We start from the raw sequence: 20,735 nt of genomic DNA on the forward strand, positions 1-20,735 counted from the left end.
TGTATTAAATGTACTCTATAATGAAGGCAGAAATAAATATGAAGAAGGCCTGAGTTAGGTGGAGCTGGCTCTCAATTATTATAATAATTTAAAAAATGCCAATGACAAGTTTTACTGGGAGTGTATACAACAGAAAGCCATTCTTTTCCCTTTGAACTTGATCCGGGCGAGGAAAGGGAAATTAATCTTGATAATTATTTTGTGCAAAATTACAATCTTAGTCAAAGATTAATCACACTGAAGAAAATGTGTCTCATATTTTCACAATTAATCTGACTTTTAATTAGTTATCAATTCGGTTATCATTTATGTGTTGTTATTAGTAACACATTAATGATTGAAAGAAGAAAAGATTAAAGAAAATATTTATATTAAAGGGTGAAAGACGAAAAGAAGCAGTGGCATGTGATGATGCCTACAACTGAACATGAAATTACTATAGTGTGCTTGTGTAGTTGAAGTTTTGATGTAGCCTAAATACTTAAGTATACATTTTTATATGTTTATATAGAGCTAGATAAAGAATATTTTTTCATAATTATTGTACTACTAAAAGTTATGAAACCCATTTTGAAACAAAAATTCAAACAAATCTCTGAATCAAGATAGCTGGAGGTAGGGAATAAAACATATGTTAACGTAAATTTGTAACATGTTCATTAGTTTTTTTGTTTTTTATAACGTCTTTTGTAAACTTGCAAACGTATTTAAAAAAAAGTATATTCTGATCATCTAAAATAGATAGAAACTGTTTACATCTGACGTCACTTCCTGGTTGACGCTGCTGAGAAGGAAGAGCTCGAAGAAAGCAACAGAAAGAAAAGGCTGAAGAAGACATGGCTGAACTGTCACTGTACCTCGCAAACGTTAACGTGTCTCTGGGACAAACGATGGACACAGAGAAGGTAACGTCGGTTTTAAATATAATAAGTAGTTGCCTTACATACTTTATTTTGCTATAGACTACGGTCGACATATGTCATTCTATTTCCTTGTTCGTTACATCTTTGTCTAGGGAGGAAACTTGATATGTTGATAAACGTCATGGAAGCTATAATAATATATACTAATTTTATTTATATTATAACGATAATAACGATACATTTTATAATAATGTAATTTTCTAGTGAAGAGTACCCCGTAGGACTCAATGACCAAAATAAGCAATTTGTTAATGTAGTAACTGTTAATAGTTTACTGGCATCCAATGTACTAACTTAGTGACACTGAGAAAGATACGAGTCACTATGGGAATGCCTACTAGTAAATATAAAGTATTAGCAATAAAAATAGATACTAGGTAGTTGGGCTTGTCATAAGAAGTGAATAGTGTAATGTTCTTTGTCTGCTGGTTTAGAGTTCAACTGTGGTGAAAGAGTTTGAAAATGTGGAACTTGGAGATTTGGGCAAAAAGCAGCCAAAGATTCCTCGCAGAACAATCTACTTTGCAAGTGGTGAAACCATGGAGGAGTACAGTACCGATGAAGAGGAGGAAGAAGAAACGGAAAAAAAGAACACTTTAAGGACCGTGGATCCGGTGAGTTGCATCAAATCATTATGAATGTAGTTTCAGTGGTCATCTTAAACTTATAATCGCTTTGCGTCTCTGATTATAGTCAAAGTTGACCTGGGGTCCATACGTCTGGTTCCAAATGTGGAGAGTGGCTACCTCAACCATTTCAGGTATTGAAACTCTTTCCAGTCTGTGACATTTGATTCTACAAAAACGGTTCAAATGTAACATTTGAACCCAAATATTTCAGTTTGTGACTATCTTGGAGAGAGAATGGCCTCATTGCTGGGAATCACATCACCAAAATATCAGTATGCAATTGATGAGTACTACAGGATGAAGAAGGAGGTATTATTATCCTTCAGCCTTCACTAAAGGGATTTGAACAGCTCTCGCCTTGTGAGACCCTAATAATGTGTAATCCACAGGAGGAAGAAGAAGAGGAGGAGAACCATCTTTCTGAGGAGGCAGAACGGCGTTTTGATGAGCAGCACAATCAGGAGGGCCAGCAGGCAAAGACTGAGCAACCAGAAGCAACTGCTTCTTTTGTGAACGTGACCTTTGAACTGGAGCAGGAATCACATGCTACATCTGATGCAAATAAAGTGCCTGCACCCATTCCCTCCTAAAATATTGTTCAGTGGATTGAGAATATTAGATGGTTTCACCATATTTACCATAGGTGTGCTGTTTCCTTTTTGGGGGGAGTAAAGTTTATCATACGTGAAGGAGAACATGAAGGAAACATTGTTTTTGCATAGCTGACAATGGTTCTGCTTTGAACGCAGAACTATTATAATAATCATTTTATAAAGCCATACATAAAACCTCTTTTAGTCACTACAATTCATTGTACATTTTAACAATTGTAAACACCTAATACACCTGCTTTAAAAACTGCATGGATCACGAATCTCTTAAGATGCTGAGACTTTAGTTGTAATATTAGACATTTCTATGTTACTGATGAGTTGTTGAATGTAGTGTAAATTGTCAGATTTCACATGTCAAAGCTGACAATATTCGAGCTGAGAGAACAGTTATTTTTCTAACCAAATATTCTTTTTATGTGAAGTTTGTAAACACGTTTTTCTGTGTATGTAAATCTGTGCTTTACTCATGAGATTTGAGTTCAAATTCTCTACCCCCTTACACAAACAAATGCATTTCATTTTGAAGAGTGTATAATTTATTCGTGTACAATAATTTTGTATTATGTAGGTGAAAATACACCTACCTTTCTATAACGTAGGTGAAAAAAAATACAGTTTGTTTTGTACATAATATTACTTAATAAACAATTCCATATACAACTGAGCTATTCTGTGTATTCCTCTTGGCTGAAGGTTTTATCCTCCTTCTGAGTATAACACTTGGTCCCATAGCACAACTTGACTTGGCTATACAAAGGGACGTCATGTGTCGTCTAAATCAGCTGTATTGCTGTCAGTGTCGTTAGCCACGAGCACCTCTCTGTTCTCGTAAGTCCAGAAGCCATTGAGGTCGATGAGGATACTAGAGACGGTATCACCCTGACTGCTGTTCACCAGGTCTTGTAGTGTGATCTTATACAGATCTTTGGGCTTCACCATATCAAAGATTTCATCCTGTAGACAACAGACAAAAAAAGTCATTTAGAATACATTATTGTCGAATAGCAACATGATATTACTATTTCTCTACTTGGTAAAAAAATGGACTTTAAAGGGGACATATTATGCCCCTTTTCACAAGATGTAATATAAATCTCTGGTGTCTCCAGAATGTGTCTGAAGTTTCAGCTCAAAATACCCCCCCAAAATATAGCTTGTCAAATATGCCCCTATTTGGGTGTGAGCCAAAACGCGCCATTTTTGTGTGTGTCCCTTTAAATGCAAATGAGCTGCGGCTCCTTTACAGGCTTTGAATACAACGTCAACAATAAAACAAATCTCACTCAGCCAAAATGTCAGAAATAACCAGTTGTGGAGTGCAGCATTACATGTTTGTAGGGTTTCACTATAAGAGATAGATAATTACTAAAGGGGTACTTCACTGCTGGAAAGATGAATGTGTATTTAAATTAGGTCATTTATGTAGTAGAAATGTGAAATTATTTAAGAAGTTGGTGCCTGAGAAAAGCCAGAAAATATATTTTTGGCTCATATGGATGAAAGACAACAACTCCCAGAATGCACTTGCATCACTGCCCTACGAGGCCACTCCCAAGGCACGCCTACCGGTTACATCTCTTGCCCACCGCGGCACCACCCCACCGTCGTTTTGATTTTTTTATAGTAATAAAATAATTTAGTTCAGTTAGAGAACAGACAATGCAATTAAAAGCTCAATACAGCACAAGCCGAACGAGAGTCGCAGCCCAAACGCAGCAGGAGTCAGATCTCATTCATTTACATTTATGCATTTGGCAGACGCTTTTATCCAAAGCGACTTTTATCCAACTTTGGACTTTTATCCAAAGCGAAGTGGCCTTATTACAGGGACAATCCCCCTGGAGCAACATGGAGTAAAGTGCCTTGCTCAAGGACACACTGGTGGTGACCGCTGGGATCTAACCAGCAACCTTCTGCGTATCAGTTCCATGGTTTAACCCACTGGACCACCATCCTCACAGAGATCACTCATCAGAGAATGAGGAGATGACAGACCAGATGATCGTGGAAGATTTGGTTTCAAAGGGAAATGCGTCTATTTAAGCGAGTTTGTCATTGTACCGTTTTGTTGTTGTGTTTTCATGAACCCACAATTCATGCAACCCGCCCCCGAATTGGTGCTAATTTTAAACCAAAACTAAAATGAGCACAGCCGACCGGCATTCATTCACGGCCTCACAGTCATTCACGGTGGGTTCAGTTCATGCCTATGGAAGCTTAACTTTCATAGGAACTCATTGAGAACGCTCGCTTTGCTCCGCACCGCCCTGTTATGAATGTCCGTGCGGCCGTCTGTGTGTCTTACATTCTGTGAGTGAGATCCCACCCCTGTGGGCGGGTTGAAAACATGCGGAACTAGCTCGTACTACTGGCTGTAGTCTTTATACTCTGGCCAAAAAAGCCTCTGATGACGCAAAATGACGATATTTGCGTCATCGGAGGCACGATCATTCGAATATACTACCGGGTTTCTACTGATACAAAGCTTAATGCTAATCGCTGAAGTAACTCTTTAATGGGGATTATAAAAAAAAGTATTGGGTGGATTTTGACCATTATAGGCTGGTTATTTACACACACTGTGGACACATATCTGTCTTCAAACACCTTATAAAAGTGAATTTTGCATAATGTGTCCCCTTTAACTCTTATATAAAGAAGAGCTAAAGGCAGTTTACCTTAACATCTTGGAAGGAAACTGGCTCCTGCCCATGGATTTTCATTTGTTCCTGAATGGCCTGATATCACAGATGAATGGGTTAGTTTCTACTTCTTTAAAAATGATCAAAGAAGCTTACAAATGCATCTACTTACCCTGAAGAAGTAGTTGAGGGCAAATACGTTGAGATAGCCTTTGCTTTCCATGTCTAGCAGTTTGAAAATATACTGGAGGGCTGCAGGCTCTTTCCTGTTCTCTAGAGCCAGCACAAAGTCTAGATAGGTCTTATAGTCCTAAATTAAAACAACAGAAATGCGTGTTTATATTTTCAGATACTTTAAATGTTGATGTTGAATTGCATGCATATAGTAAAAATGTGCCTATTTTCTGGGCTTATTCCAGAGTAACAGTTCAAAAGTTTGGGGTCAGTAATTTTTAATTATCACAGTTTCCACAACAACAGCAGCACAACATTTTCAATTGTGATAATAATAATAAATGTTTGTTAACAACAAATCAGCATATTAGAATGATTTCTGAAGGATCATGTGACTCTGAAGACAGGAGTAATTATGCTGAAAATTCAGCTTATTTTTAATTGTAATATTCCACAATATTACTTTTTGTACTGTTTTTACATGCAGCCTTGGTGTACATAATTAAGAGACTTTTTTTTTTCAAAAACATTACAAAAAAAAGTGTACCAGTCTCCGAGTCCCAAAGGACTACTGTGCCACAAGCTATGACTGACAGCAGACATTTGTTTTTCTCCCATCTAACTCTTATTGTGATTCATATGATTAATTAAGTCAAAAGGTTATACCATTTCACCATCGTAGGTTAAGCATTCCTGGTAGACACGGTCTAGGAAAACACTAGTTAGAGTTCCTGTGCCATAGCGAGACAGCTCTTCCTTACTGAGCATCCCATTATGGTCCTTATCCAGATTTAGGTACTGTCCTGTAAACAGGAAATATGATGATTAACATATGAGATTTAACTTATAACTTGCATTATTATAACACTGATTAAGTGCATTTGGCAGGCATACCATAAACACGAAGAGCGGAAGGTGCAGAGAACCAGTTGGACTCCTGACTCTCCTTTGACAGCTCCTCGTCTCGAAGCTATACATTAATAAACCTGTTTAGTTTACTATTGCAAGTCACCTGCACAGGAATACTAGCTAACTAGATGATGGATGGATGGACATAGATACAGTTGTGGTCAGAATTATTGGCACCCCTGGTAAATATGATCAAAGATGGCTATAAAAATAAATCTGCATTGTTTATCCTTTTGATCTTTCATTAAAAAAAACTAAATTCTTCACTGATGTAAAAGAATTGAAAGTCGGGAGCAAATCACATTATGAAATAAATATTTTTCTGGAAAACACGTTGCCCAGAATTATTGTCACCCTTTTATTAAATACTTTTTGCAACCTCATTTTGCCAAGATAACAGCTCTGAGTCTTCTCCTATAATGCCTGATGAGTTTGGAGAACACTTAACAAGAGATCAGAGACCATTCCTCCATACAGAATCGCACCAGATCCTTCAGATTCCCAGATCCATGTTTGTGCTTCTTCTTTTCAGTTTACCCCACTCATTTTCTGTAGGGTTCAGGTCAGGGGACTGGGATGGTCATGGCAGAAGCTTCATTTTGTGTTCAGTGACACATTTGTGTGTTGATTTTGATGTTTGTTTTTGGATCGTTGTCCTGATGGAAGATCCAACCACGGCCCATTATAAGATTTCTAGCAGAAACCATGAGGTTTTGATTCTTTATCTGTTGTTATTTGTTAGAATCCATGATGCCATGAATCTGAACAAGATGTCCAGGACCTCCAGCTAAAAAATAGGCCCACAGCATTAAAGATATAGCGGTATATTTAACTGTGGGCATGGGGTACTTTTTATCCCTGTGTGCACCAAACCCATCTGGTGTTTTTTTTCTCGTTTCATCTGACCACAGAACCAGGTCCCTTTTGAAGTTCCAGCCGTGCCTGACAACTGAATATGCTGGAGTTTGTTTTTGGATGAGCGGGGAGGATTTTTCTTGAAACCCTCCCAAACAACATGTGGTGATGTAGGGGTTGTTTGATTTTTTTTTTTTTTAGGCTTTCTGAACCCAAGACTCTAATCTAACTAATCTCTGCAATTCTCCATCTGTGATCTTTGGAGAGTCCTTGGAGATCCTTGGCCATTCAGCCCCTCACCATGCATTAGGACAATATAGACACACATCCTCTTCCACGCAGATGTGTAACATCTTTATTTGATTGAAACTTCTTAATTATTTCTATTTTGTGAAGCTCAACAATCTTTTGCTGCACATCAGAACTATATTCTTTGGTTTTACTCATTGTGATGAATGATTAAGGGAATTTAGCCTTTGTGTTTCCTCATATTTAAACACCTGTGTAACAGGAAGTCATGGCTGGACAATTTCATGCTCCTAGTCACCCTGGTGTGCTACAAAAACATAACTATTAATGGGAATACACGTCAGAGATATTATACTCATAATAAATTCTAGGGGCGCCAATAATTGTGGCCAACATGCATTGGAGAAAAGCATTTATTTCATAATGTGATGTCAATGAAAGGTTAGATCTGTGCAAATTTTTGAATGAGCGATCAAAAGGATAAAAAAAATTAAGATTTATTTTTACAGCCATCTTTAATCATATTTACCAGGGGTGCCAAAAATTGTGACCAGAACTGTAGATAGAAATCAGCAAATCAGCTTGTTAGAATGATTTCTAAAGGATCATGTGACACTGAAGAAAAAATATAAATGTAATACTTTTATGATAATATTACTGTTTTTACTGTATTTACCAATATAGTATTATCCAACCCCGAACTTGTGAATACTTGAATGTAATAGATATTTGTATGTTGCTATATATTATAAGTTAACTTGAGCGAGAATCTGCACGCTACCTCAAGTAGGTCATCCAAGAAACTGCAAGCCAGGATGTCCTGAATTTTAATCTTCCCTGCAGAGCAAATACAAAACATTAGAATGATTTGTTTCATTCCAGTTTTTTTTCACAGGGTAAAATCTGAATGATGCCTGCAGGTGCTTTAAATCCAATTTAAAGGCAAATTTAGAACTGAACAAAAAAAACCCAGCACGGCCACAGGAGAATTACCAGTGTGTAGAGGATCAAGGAAGAAGAAGAACTTGCGAACGGCAGTGCAAACATAAAACGAGTAGAAGGATTTCTCCAGGCCATCTAGTTGGGGGAGTGTGGGAATTAACTCTAGGATGTAGTTCTCCAAATCCTGCAGAAAGAAACAGTCACACACTGAAGGCTTTTCTTTAAAGCTGCAGTCCGTAAGTTTTGCCTCTTTGTCGCCATCTCTGTTTGAAACCTGCAATTGCAGTTATTTGCAGAATTATCATCTTTACGTGGGCTGTGCATCGGCGCGGATGAATCTAATGTTTTGAGGAGTTTGTGTGGCTTGCTGTCAGTCATCGCACCGGTGTGGATACTGTACTTCGGAATCACAGATTCTACGTCTTGGAAGTACGACCAAAATTAAAAATGTCATCTGAACAAATAGGTAACATGTCTGCCACTTTTGTTCTGAGCAACTAAGAAAAAAAGCAATACAATAAATCGCACTACCAACGGTGATTGAATTTAACGATCTCTTAGCTCATATCACACCAAACCATGAAAATTATTATTTTTATACTTTGTTCTCAAATTGTTAATGTTAAAGGGATCCACTGGTGTTAAGACTTGTATGGCTTAATATAACATAAATTATGTCTCTTACTGAAATATGTAGTAGAAAACCCATGAAAGATGTACGTTATTTTAAAAATCCATTATATATTTGGACAATGGGCGGTGCCATTTTGTTTGCGTTCCAGGTCGATGACCAGGCCGGTTGCACTCGGCAATCAACTGGCGCTACCCCTAGCTATTTTTACCACAACACAACTCGAAAAATGTTTCAGAGTTAAACAAAACCAATCAATTGCTTTGTAATTGCATTTAAAACACACTCAAGCACACGTGCACACAAATTCACACACCAACAGATCGGCGCGCACACACACACAATCCACGCACTGTGCACACATACACACACACATCCACGCACTGTGCGTGCACACACACGCTCAATCAGCTGTAATGTTATGAGGGTTGACTTGCCTAATTTGTCACCTGGTTCCGATTCGGCAGGCCAGCACTCTCCCTGGCTGAATCCGAAAAAGCCCCCTAAACCCTCATTCACTATTCCTTACTTTAGTAAGACAGTTCACTTGAAGGAGGGGATGAAAACGAGTGCGTGAAGAAGTCGGACAGCCATTGTGTGTTCATCCCGGCTGTACACTCGTTATTGCGGTGCAATGTGGGATAGAATGAATGCACTCGAACTCGAACGAATGTCCACTATGGTTTCGGACACCACTACAAATGGCTGTCCCCTTAAATAGTGCCCTATTTAAGGGTATGGGGCCGATTTCGGATTCAGCCCCTGTCGTGGAGACTGACGAGGGCAGCCCATAACACATCTCGATTGAGACAGAGCAGTCTGTCAGATGTGTGTGCGCCGATCTGTTTGTGTGTGTGAGTTTGTGTGCACACGTGTGTTTTAAATGCAATTACAAAGCAATTGATTGGTTTTGTTTAAAGGTCCCATGGCATGGCATTTTTCTATTATTTTATAATGTTTCCTGAGCTGTACTTATATTGTTAGTATGACTTTTACATCATAAAATGTCATAATTTAGAAATAAAAGGCATTTTTTCTATACTGCTGTTTGCCCTGTGGCTGAATGCCCTGCTTCAAGAGGCGTGTCTGCTGTGAGACTTCAGTAAAAACACCCACTGTTGTGATTGGCTGACATCTTTGCATTTTATATGAGCGGAGGGGGCGTGGTTTATCGAGGCACGAGCAGGCACGAGTCTGCCAGGGAGACGGATGGACCTGAGTTCACTTCACATCAGTTCTCAGCATGTCTGAACTGTTTTAGTTACAGCATATACTTTAGGTTATTAGTCTATTTCTAGTCGGAGGGACTGTCACTCATGTCAGAAAGTTAGTAACTTTAGTAAATTATGGATCAGCGCTGACTGGAGACGCGAACCGTTTAGAACGATTCAGTCCGATTTGGTGAACTGATTCGGTTCACTAAAAAGAACTGGTTCAAAAGAAAGATCGTTCGCGAACCGGACATCACTAATGTATCAGAGACTGAGCTCAGCGATTGCTAACAAAGTTATTTATAGTAACTACTGAGTTATGAGAGCGCTGTCAGTCAGCGCGAGTTTATTGTGTTTGTATCTGAGAGTTCTGAATAAACAGTCACACCGAGTCCGTCTCTTCATCATTATTCTACCAACTTTGTAACACACACTGTTAAACCTTACCAGGTTTTTTATAAGTAAAATACTGGCAACACTGTTGCCAGCTAGTTACTGTAAAGAATCTGTTACAGTGACTAACTGGCAACAGTGTTGCCAGTATAATACTGTGTCTATACCAATACAGTGACTAACTGGCAACAGTGTTGCCAGTATAATACTGTGTCTATACCAATACAGTGACTAACTGGCAACAGTGTTGCCAGTATAATACTGTGTCTATACCAATACAGTGACTAACTGGCAACAGTGTTGCCAGTATAGTACTGTGTATATACCAATACAGTGACTAACCGGCAACACTGTTGCCAGTTTTATACCGTAAATCAGGCATTACAGTTGATAACTGGCAGCAGTGGTTTCAGTTATTTACTGTACAGTAACATACATATACATTTAAATAATTTATAATGCAGTACTCATTGTGGTACTCTTAAACTTACGAAGCATTCTTTCATGTTACTTCATTTAAAAAATAAAATAGAAAGAACTTTTAAATCTTTACACAAATTCACTTTATTACTTAGGTGTTTATCCCAACATAACAGAATTACAAAAACAGAAAGAAACAACCTGTTTGTTTTTGATACAACACCCAAAAATCTCTCTGTCACCAATGACCCTCATGTTATTTAAGTTAACATAAATTAAATGACCTTCTCATATTCTTACAAGTAAAACGTTAACAAAAATATTTTCACTTAGTTGCCTGTTTTCCACTCAAATTCGGTGAGCCTCTGCAAAAATGTATGTACATGTGGATTTATGTTTTGAATCTTTCTTTTAACAGATGACCCAGTTTTACGGCTGGTTCCAGCTTTGGAAGCACACTTTGTCCCCTCAGGATTAATCCTCACTAAAAACCTGTTGAGTAAATCAGACAACAACTATTTTAGAAATGGAGTAACAAATTAAACAGTTCAGAAAAACATCATACTAAAAAAAAAAAAAAAAAAAAATTATATAATATTATATATATATATATAAAAATAAAATGCACAACTGTGGCAAACTCATGTTACATTATTGAACAATTTTTTAACATGTACCTTTGAATGAGTTCTAATGTGGCACTGGCTGACTCTTGGTATTCAATGTTAAAAACATAGAACACGCTGAAAAACACAGAGAGTGCCGCAGAGAAATCTAACTGCTCATCAATGCAATGTGTCACTTTTCCCTCAATGCTGACCATCCACTTAGATGAAGTTAGAAGGCTGTCTCCTGAAACAGCCATAAAACTCACCATAAAAAAACTGCCAAACACATTTACTATTTCTCATTTATTTCATACTTACCAAGCATGATGAGCCTTGGTGTGACTGGAAGACGGAGCTCATTTTCCACTGACATTTGGGTTGAAGTTTTCTTAGAAAAAAAAAATTGCCAAACATTACAAAGCTGTTCAAATTCTTTTACAGCTAAGGTTGATTCTGATTTGTGAGCACACCCTTTAGAGTGAAATGTCCATAGAAGCACTTATGCTCTGTGTAGCATCATACAGGCCCATACTACAAAAATAATTGTCAAACAGACAAGGCCTAACAGACTGTACTATGTAGCACAGACAGACATCATACATCCAACTTTTTTTTTTTTCAAATCTTTGCCCATGTTTATACAGGTATGTCACATATGATCTGTGAAACCAAGCCTACAATTATTATTTCAAGGTATTTCTTTACTAGTCATGTAATGTTTTAATTACTTACGTCTACTAAAATGAAGAGAGAGTTTTCTTTCTCTTTGAAGTGTTTCATTGTCAGTAGGATGGCTGATATGGCAGTCTTATCAGTGCTTGCTGGTGTGGCTTCAATTTCTCTGAGGAGAGCCTGGACCTCGGCATTCCATTTTAACGTCTGTTTTTGAAAGTAGTTCACAATCCGTATGCATTTTCCGTTCTGGCATTCACTCAAGCAACTGCTTATATCAACACCTGTAAGTGTTTCAAAATGATTGCATAGGCCTCTTTTACTGAAAAGATATGGCCATTCCAGTGCTATGTCACTAATGGCAGGAGGGGGGCATGAATTAATCATTTTGCGCTGAGCAATATAAGTCTCTTTCATTAGCTTGTCCACATCAGACAATTCACAAGACCTTGGGCCTCCAGACTGAAACATTTCTAATAAAGTCTGTCTCTTAATTTCAAGAGATTCAGATGTCTCTCCATCTGGCATGGAGGTAGGTTGCCAATTAATGCATCCATAACTGTCAACTTTACATCGAACTTTTTTGACTATGTTGTCCTGTTCTTCATCAGCTTTGTTGGTTCTTTTTGGTTGACGAATCCGGTGTGCTACATTGTCTCTGTTGACATGTTCTACTCTGGTTCTCAGCTGTCTTTGAAGTGAACTATAGCCTTTCCCCAGTTGTTCCCCTTCCTCCGTAAAGTCTCCAAATGTTAAGGGAAATTTGGAAAAAATGTTTCTTGCCACTTCCCCACAGTCTGCCAAGCTTGGGTTTGGGCAAAATTCTCTTATGGCTGCTACAACAGCTCTTATAAACTCTCTTCTTGGTCCAAGAGGAGCCTTCTCCTTATTAGACGCTGCATGAAGAAGGGCTGCAGGCATGTGGTTCCAAGGAATCTGAAACATACTTAGCCAGTATGAATTTGAAGGAGTGTAAGAAGTGGATGGCTGTTCTAAGTCTGGTGATGGTAACGAGGTGAATGTTATTTCTAATGACGTCTCATCCACTTGGTCTCTCAATGCTTTGAAAAATACATACAGAAAAAGAAAGTGAGACATATAATGTACATAATATGCATATTATACAAGTATATATGTCTACATATATGGAATATGATGTTGAAAATAATGATCATAGACATGTAATCAGAATTGATTTGGCTTACCTATTTGTTTAAAAGCCATCATTAGTTTTCGACATTGTATTGGAAGTAAGATGTCTTGAAGGTCTGTCAGCTCTACTAGCGCAAGGTCCTGTGTCCTCTCAACGCCCACCACAAAACAGAGATGATTGACTACTACATTAAGTTTTGGAATATCCAATTCTGGAAGAATTTTTGTGATTTCTTGTTGAATCAGCTCAGTATCTAAAGTTAAAAAGAACATATGGAGTGATGTAATGACACCACAGAAAGGCCTGCCACTTCATACACCGGGAGGGGATAGTAATTCAAGAGATTGTCAGCATTAACACACACATACTTGAGATCAGTGTTGTGCAGAGAGTGAAGTCCAAGGTCAGATAATAGCACAGAGTCATACAGTTTGACAACAAAGTAGACATTGGTTGGAATAATAAGTATCAGTGATATTTTCCCAAAGACAAACCCACAGCTGCTCTGGGCTACAACAACTACAAGGCCATTGGTATATTTGGTTCCTTTATAAACAACCCCTGACACCTCTGAAGTACTCTGACTGACACAGTTAGCTGTCCTTATTGCATGTTGTATTTCTGTATTGTATAACTGGTCATTGTGTTCACGTGCTTCACTGACAGACTGAATTTTAGGAGGGAATAAATTGCCACAAGCTAGATAGGACTGAAGCAACTGGTGCCTTTCCGCCAAAGTTTTACAAAGATGAACAAAATTATGCAGTTTCCTTGCACAGTTTTTAAAATATGAATGTTTACTCTCAAACCTGAGCGTCCACGAGCGAATCAATGGGCCAAAATGTAGTATAAGATCTGCATAGTGCAACAAGTAATGATGTTTTGCTTTCAGATTTTTACCAGGAAACAAGGTACTTCTTAAAGAAACATATTCTTGTGTTAAAAACTTGAGGTAGCCTATCTCATTATGACTAATTTTGGGCGCACAAATCACCTCAACCATTTCCTTTAGTTTAAGGCACAACTGCCAAACCTCACTGTCCATTGCGTTTTGCATTTTATGTCCTATATAAATTGGTAAGAGCCTCAAGAGACACCAGTTCTGTGCAGCAGAACCACCAAGTCGTCTTGCATCAGCTTTAATCACACATGGGGCATTGTTACAATCACTTCCTAAATGTCTGAATTGTGCAATGGCTCTATTCAACTCATTGTAGGTAAAGTGCTTTTCAACTGAAACCAAATGTTTAATGTAAAGTGCCAAGTCATCAGCCACAATACCTTCAAATAAATCATGCCCTAAGCATGGAGGCAATCCACCACAGACGTGAAAATAAGTAAGGGAATTGAAAACTGAATTGAATTTGATGCCCTCTATTATACACTGATCAGTAGTTGTGAGCTGTTCAACACTATGTTCATAATTTTGGTTTGTTCTTTTTAGGCCAATATGTAAAGGCTGCTGATTAAATGTGTCTCTGTCAATTAAACAGTAGCGACAGAAATGCTTGTTGGTACTGAAATTCTCAGAAAAGCCCCCAATACAATGAGACCCAAGATTATCTCCACAAATGGCAATAAGCCCTCCTCTAAGAGTAGTGCCGTCAGTAGACTCAAATCCAGACTCCTCTAAGTCTTTCAGATCAGCAACAAGACAGGCAAAGACCTTCTGCTGACCAAACTGTTTAAAGTCTTCCTCTCTACACAGCAAGACAAGTTGCATTGGGTCAACTAAGGAGCGGTTGTGTGGCAAAATTTCACCTAGTGTCATGTACACTGCCAAGATTTTATGTTTCTTTCTACCCGAGCCAAGTGGATTTACAACTTCAAATGCATCCTGGTATAAGATAATTGATAATGATGAAGGATGCTCTTGAAAGATGGAATTTTTCGTAATGCATGTGCCATCCTTTATATCCTCTAGTACTTTGTTAACAGAACCAAGCATTTTTGTCTGTTTGTACTGTTCTCTAATTGATGTCTGCCTAAACAGAGATGCCAGCGTTTCTTTAAGTGGCACATATTGACAAAAGCGTTCTTTACCAGCTGTGTCAGTGCCTAGATAGATCTGTTTTGGCTCAACAAAGTTAAACTTCTGTTTGAAGAAGTTCTTTCTGGTTCGGTCAGACCTCAACTGACCTTCATTGTACAAAGTTAACAAATCTTGTGACACTAGTTCATCGAGAAGTTTGTCTACATCACTTGAAGGTATGTCTGTTGATGACAACAACTTTTCCTTTAGTCTAACAAGCATGTCCTGCATTCTATCAACATGAAGTGCTTGAAATTCCTCAATAATACATTGAATAGAACTAGCAGGCAACAACATTTTGGCCTGCATCTTCAAGTAAAACAGAGACAAGTTATGTAAAAAAGGCTCTTCATCTATGGCATTTCTTTGACTTTCAATTGATGTTGATGGTACATCACTAAGACACTGATCTGTAGCAGTTAGGTCATTCTCAAGACACAAATCTGTTGTTGGTGCAGTCTCACACTGTCTGTGGAAGGCTGTGCTGGACAGCTGTGCTGAACCAGACTGCTTATGCTTCCGTGACAAATGAGTGGTGAAAGATGTTCTCACTCTAAAATAACTAAAGCAGCCATCAACTGGACAGCAAATTTTTCTGCCATCTCTAATGTGAATACGCAGGTGGACACACAGCTCTGAAAAAGTATTAGCCACAAATACACATCCAGGAACCTGACAGTGAAGGTTCACCTGTGGATGCCTATGTGTATTCTGTGTTTGTGGCTGCCTGTGATTTCGGTGCATATGTGATCGTAATGATGAAAATTTTTTAAAAGTACAATGGCACTGCTGCATTCCACACACAAACTGAAAATTTGCTCTATGTTGGTGTTGTTTTATATGTGTATAAAAAGCAGTTAGTTGGCGAAAAGGCAAATTGCAAAATTTGCATCTGTACATTGTGGCAAATCCAGACTAACCAAGAAAACTGAAAGCAATGATAAAACAAGCTGAGATATTACTTAGTGAGGAGTTGAAAACTTGCTAATCAGGAAGCTACTTCAAACCATGCATATAAACTATCTAACTTAACATTTTAAATAAAACATTTAAAAAAAAATATATATATATATATTTGAATCGTTTACTTACTTGTAGTTGTGCTATTCATGTTTAGACTGAAAACATACAAATCTGCTATAGGAGTTCTCAACACAGCATGCACAGTAGCAAACAAACTCCAAGATAATCAAGGCAAAGGAGTGACACCTGCTCGTTAAGGCTCAAACGTTCCGCCTGTGTGAATGTATTTGTGTGCTCACATGCATGCTTGCATGCGTATGTGTGTGTTAATGCATTAATCTTTGTTTTCTGACTGAAGATGTAAACAGTTTGAAAGAAACAGTGCCGTAATGCATCATGGTAATGTAGACCAGTAATTTACCAGTTAATATTACAGTTATTTGCCTTCATGGGCACTGAAAGTAATGTACTGTAGTTTATAATTAGTGCAGCATAACCTCACCTCATATTACAGTAAAATACCTTCCAATGATGTTAAAGCTAAATACTGGCGATTTTACAGTTATTTACCCAGAAATCTACAGCAAGGTTTAACAGTGCATGCAAAGTACCATTACAGCTGTCGAGATGAACGAGTTAAAAGTAAGTGTTGATAATAGCATTATTTTTAAAATAAAATAAAAGCGTCAGTGACGCGCGTTGAGTACACAGCGCAAACAAAGACACAACAGCAGTAATCGGATGTAATCCAGTTTATTGTGGGGCTAGGCTGGCTAGCCCGGATATGCTCAAGCTTACCCCCCTTCTGCTTAATCTCACGCCGCGTTTGGTGCCTCCGCTGTGGGCCAGATGCAGTACTGTGGGTCGGGGATGTTGAAGGCCGAGCTTCGGCGTGTGTGAGGTTTATCTCTGCTGATGTTGAGCAGAAACTCATGACTGTATGCACATTTTAGAACCGATAGACGCGACGAGGACGTACAAAAACACTGACTCACAAGATATAAAACACGAAAACACCGTTCTGTCTGGAGAGAGAGAAGCCGCATTGTGTGCACGAATAATAAATAATTAGCTACACATCAGAAATCACTGATCACAGAAGGAACTGAAAAAAGACTTCTGTTTTCATTTGTACATCCAAACACTGAGAAACTGCCAGCGTTCACTCGTTCACAAGCAATGATGCAATGATCTCTCGACGAGCGTTTGCATGGGCGTGCCAGATTCTCTGGGCGGAGGAAAGGGAGGAAACCGTGCCTGCTTGGACGTCAAACCAGGAGACTTCAGGATTGGCTAGTCTGGCCTGTCATTTTCTCAAAGGCAGAGAAAGACAGCCACAACTCGGTTTTACACCGATCAACATTTCTATCCACTTGGGGACAATATTCAGGCTAGGGGAACTCATATTAATGTTGAAAAACCTCATAAAATGAAAATTTCATGCCATGGGACCTTTAACTCTGAAACATTTTTCGAGTTGTGTTGTGGTAAAAATAGCTAGGGGTAGCGCCAGTTGATTGCCGAGTGCAACCATTCTACGTCATCAACTCAAACAAAACGGCGCCGCCCATTGTCCAAATTTATTATGGATTTTTTAAATAACGTAGATCTTTCATGGGTTTTCTACTACATATTTCAGTAAGAGACATCATTTATGTTATATTAAGCAATACAAGTCTTAACACCAGAGGATCCCTTTAACAACATCAGCATTGTGTGACTATGTGTATTTGGTGTGTATTAGTCTGATCTTTTGCTTCTGCTTTCATTTTTTAACCAAAAAAAGTTACGGACTGCAACTTTAAGCAATACAGCTTTACTCAGATATTGTGAGTACTGTGATTTTACTGTGTTTCAGAGGTTAAAATGGGTTTACTTACAGACTCACGGAGATAACCCTGACCTGCTACATCATAGAGACTCAAACCAATCCTGGTTTGGTGCAGCCACACTGCCAGAGAAGAAATGCAGATCAAACCGTGATACATCTACACATCTGTATTACAGACTCATAATTAATTGCCTTCATAAGATGGGAATGCAATGAGAGCACACATCACAACATTTAAAACTACCTTTTCTCATGACATAGTTGAAGAACTGCATAATTGATATCCTCCCATACGGATCATTATGAAGCAGCTTGGCGTAGACTCTAGCAGTGAAGAAAAGCCTGATGGGGTGTAATGATTGTGAAACAAACATCTCAGTGAGTCATAAGCATTGTCCACCTATGAATTATATTGACTTAGAATACAGTTATCAGCCCATCACACTCATGGTTTCGAGTGATACTTTTCAATGATGCACTTACTTGCATTTGGCGCCTGCTTGTTCTCCAACCTTTAGGAAACTCTCATAACTGATCATGGCCTCATCACCGGTCGTGGGCGGTACTTGATGCTTATCGAGAAGAAACCAAAGGTTCTGTAGGAAAGAAAGACATAGTACATATAGAAGAGGAAATAGAAAACACATTTAATATCTAAACTAAAGCTAGTAAAGAACGTTTGGGACACAGACCCAATACAATGCTCTCTTACTTGTAACTCTTCATTGTCCAATAGTTCCCGACTTTTCCTCTGGAGAAACACTGCCCTCGATTCTTCTCTGAGTTTCTGCAGCAAGACTTCATCTTCTGCAGGAAGCTGAGAAGAAATATTGTGAAGATTGTTTTAAAGAAATTGATACTTATGCATTAAATTGATCAAAAGTGACAGTAAAGACATTCAAAATGTTTCAAAAGATTTCTATTTCAAATATATGCTGTTCTTTTGATCTTTCTATTCATCAAAGAATCCCTTCCACAAACATATATCAAGCAGCACAACTCTTTCAAGACTGATAATAACACTAATAAATATTTCTTGAGCAGCAAATCAACATCTCGGAATGATTTCTGAAGGATCATGTGAAGACTGGAGTAATGATGCTGGAAAGTCAGGTTTGCCATCACAGGAATAAATTACATTTTAAAATATATTCAAATAAAAACATTGTAATAATATTTCTGTTTTTATTGTATTATTGATTAAATACATGCAGCTTTGGTGAGCATAAGAGACTTCTTTCAAAAACATTTAAAAATCTTTACCGACCCAAACTTTTGAACGGTAGTATAAGCTGATGAACAACATGAAAAAGTGGAGCACTTTATTCCAGCTTCAGTCAGTGGTGGCTCTCAAATGAATATCTTCAAGACTAGATATTTATCATTGTTATGATAGGTCAGACTATGATAAATGGATTTAACTAACATTTTAATATGATAAAATATACCACAACCACTGACAACACTGTATTACAGAACAACTCACCCTGTAGTAGAAGCGTGGGATGTGTTTCAATGAGTCATCTTCTCCTTTCTCGCCTCCTTTCCATTCAGTGTAATACTTGGTGAACAGTTCAGTTTCCTCTGCTTTATTCACCTCCTCTGTTTTGTCATCTGTTCAATACAATTAACCCATGCATTAAAATTATTTACACTGTACAAACCTCATCCGTATTTAGTTAGATATTAAGCATAAATATTTCTGTCCTTCTTAGTTTCATAGTAAAACCATAGTAACCATGAGCAAAATCACGGATGGCTCCTCATTACCAGTGTTGGGTGTAATTCATTAATACGTAATCTAATTACTTTTTCCTTGAAAAAGTAAAGTAAGGGATTACTCTTATTTTTCTGTAATTTCTGTAAGTTACTTCTGATGTAGTTGCATTAAATACTGTAGAGACTACAACAATTCTATATAAACAATAGTGGACTTAACATAAAAAAAAATTATGTTAAAATGTATGTTTCTCCCTTTACGCACTTTGGTCAGTTCAAGAATAATTTATGCCATTTGTATACTGTTTAGTTTATTACTGTCGTGTCTATCCTTGTATTGTCCAACTTGTTGAGGTTGATACGGAATTTATGAAATAATTAGCAATAAGTAATCCAATACTTTTTAGAGAGAGTAATTAATACAGTAATCTAATTACACTGTTAAATATGAAATTAGTAGCAAAAATAACTTACCCAACACTGCTCATTACCAGGGTGATTGATTCCTACTTTGCAATACATTTTAATGTCAACATAATTCATGTTTTAATATATTGGATGAAATACTACACTTTTGAGTAACACAAAGGCTTTTACAACATTTTTATTACATATGGAAATCATAGTAACGAATTGGGTCACTATGGTTTCTATACAACAAACTATAGTACTTGTTTTAACTAATGGCCGAGTACATTAAGTCAGTCCCCTAAAATAATATTTAGTACAGTCTAAATCTACAAAAATGTCATCAAAAATAATGATTTTACCACAGTTAGCGTTATTAAAGTACCACGGTAAGTTACATTTTCGCAAGCGACTATTAATCCTTGCAGATGGTTATACCCATTAATTGGGAGATTTCTATATAAATATTATATTATTTATATACATTGTCTCTCTTTGAACTCACTATAAATCTCTATAATTAGTTATTGATTATAAAGTCATCATCTCACCTTGTTTCGCAGAGGCGAGTCTTTTTCGCAGTAAATCTTTCCAGTGTGCGGTTTTGTCGTTTGCCATTCGTAACTTTATTCTGTCATAATATGTTTTAACTAACAAGCTTAAAACTGATTATTAATCAAACTGTAATATATCCGAGTAGCCTGGGCGGTTGATCAACTGTTTACATCTCTGACCAAAAGGCGCACGAGTGACGTAA

At 37.7% G+C, this 20,735-nt stretch overlaps 3 protein-coding genes across 4 annotated transcripts; 1 reads left to right on the top strand and 2 right to left on the bottom strand.

The window, feature by feature from the left end:
- The first annotated feature begins 760 nt into the window (after nt 1–760).
- fam177a1 (family with sequence similarity 177 member A1) lies at nt 761–2,829 on the top strand. Its single transcript, XM_079833794.1, has 5 exons — nt 761–905; nt 1,358–1,537; nt 1,617–1,683; nt 1,764–1,861; nt 1,942–2,829. Exons 1-5 carry the CDS (start codon nt 837–839, stop codon nt 2,140–2,142), a joined length of 615 nt encoding a protein of 204 aa, XP_079689920.1. The 5' UTR covers nt 761–836; the 3' UTR covers nt 2,143–2,829.
- On the bottom strand, nt 2,689–20,733 carry ppp2r3c (protein phosphatase 2, regulatory subunit B'', gamma). 2 transcript variants are annotated; one of them, XR_013817808.1, is made up of 14 exons: nt 20,530–20,733; nt 19,338–19,465; nt 18,564–18,668; nt 18,335–18,447; nt 18,096–18,193; nt 17,901–17,971; nt 7,989–8,121; nt 7,777–7,832; nt 5,877–5,952; nt 5,649–5,785; nt 4,981–5,118; nt 4,845–4,904; nt 2,780–3,120; nt 2,689–2,746 (listed from the first exon to the last, which is right to left on the bottom strand). XR_013817808.1 is itself a non-coding variant. In XM_079833793.1 (13 exons), the coding sequence occupies exons 1-13, from the start codon at nt 20,594–20,596 to the stop codon at nt 2,929–2,931; spliced, it is 1,374 nt and encodes a 457-aa protein (XP_079689919.1). In that variant the 5' UTR covers nt 20,597–20,733; the 3' UTR covers nt 2,689–2,928. The 2 variants fall into 2 exon arrangements, 1 of the variants encoding a protein (XP_079689919.1); XM_079833793.1 differs by having other exon boundaries at nt 2,689–3,120.
- Nucleotides 10,715–15,412, bottom strand: LOC307136604 (uncharacterized protein). The gene is made up of 5 exons (XM_079833792.1): nt 13,078–15,412; nt 11,933–12,933; nt 11,519–11,588; nt 11,270–11,444; nt 10,715–11,084 (listed from the first exon to the last, which is right to left on the bottom strand). Exons 1-5 carry the CDS (start codon nt 13,295–13,297, stop codon nt 10,922–10,924), a joined length of 1,629 nt encoding a protein of 542 aa, XP_079689918.1. The 5' UTR covers nt 13,298–15,412; the 3' UTR covers nt 10,715–10,921.
- Nucleotides 20,734–20,735: the final 2 nt, after the last annotated feature.

The sequence above is a fragment of the Gobio gobio genome (assembly GCF_949357685.1).
Source record: "Gobio gobio genome assembly, chromosome: 13".
In the NCBI taxonomy this organism is placed as follows: Eukaryota; Metazoa; Chordata; class Actinopteri; order Cypriniformes; family Gobionidae; genus Gobio; species Gobio gobio.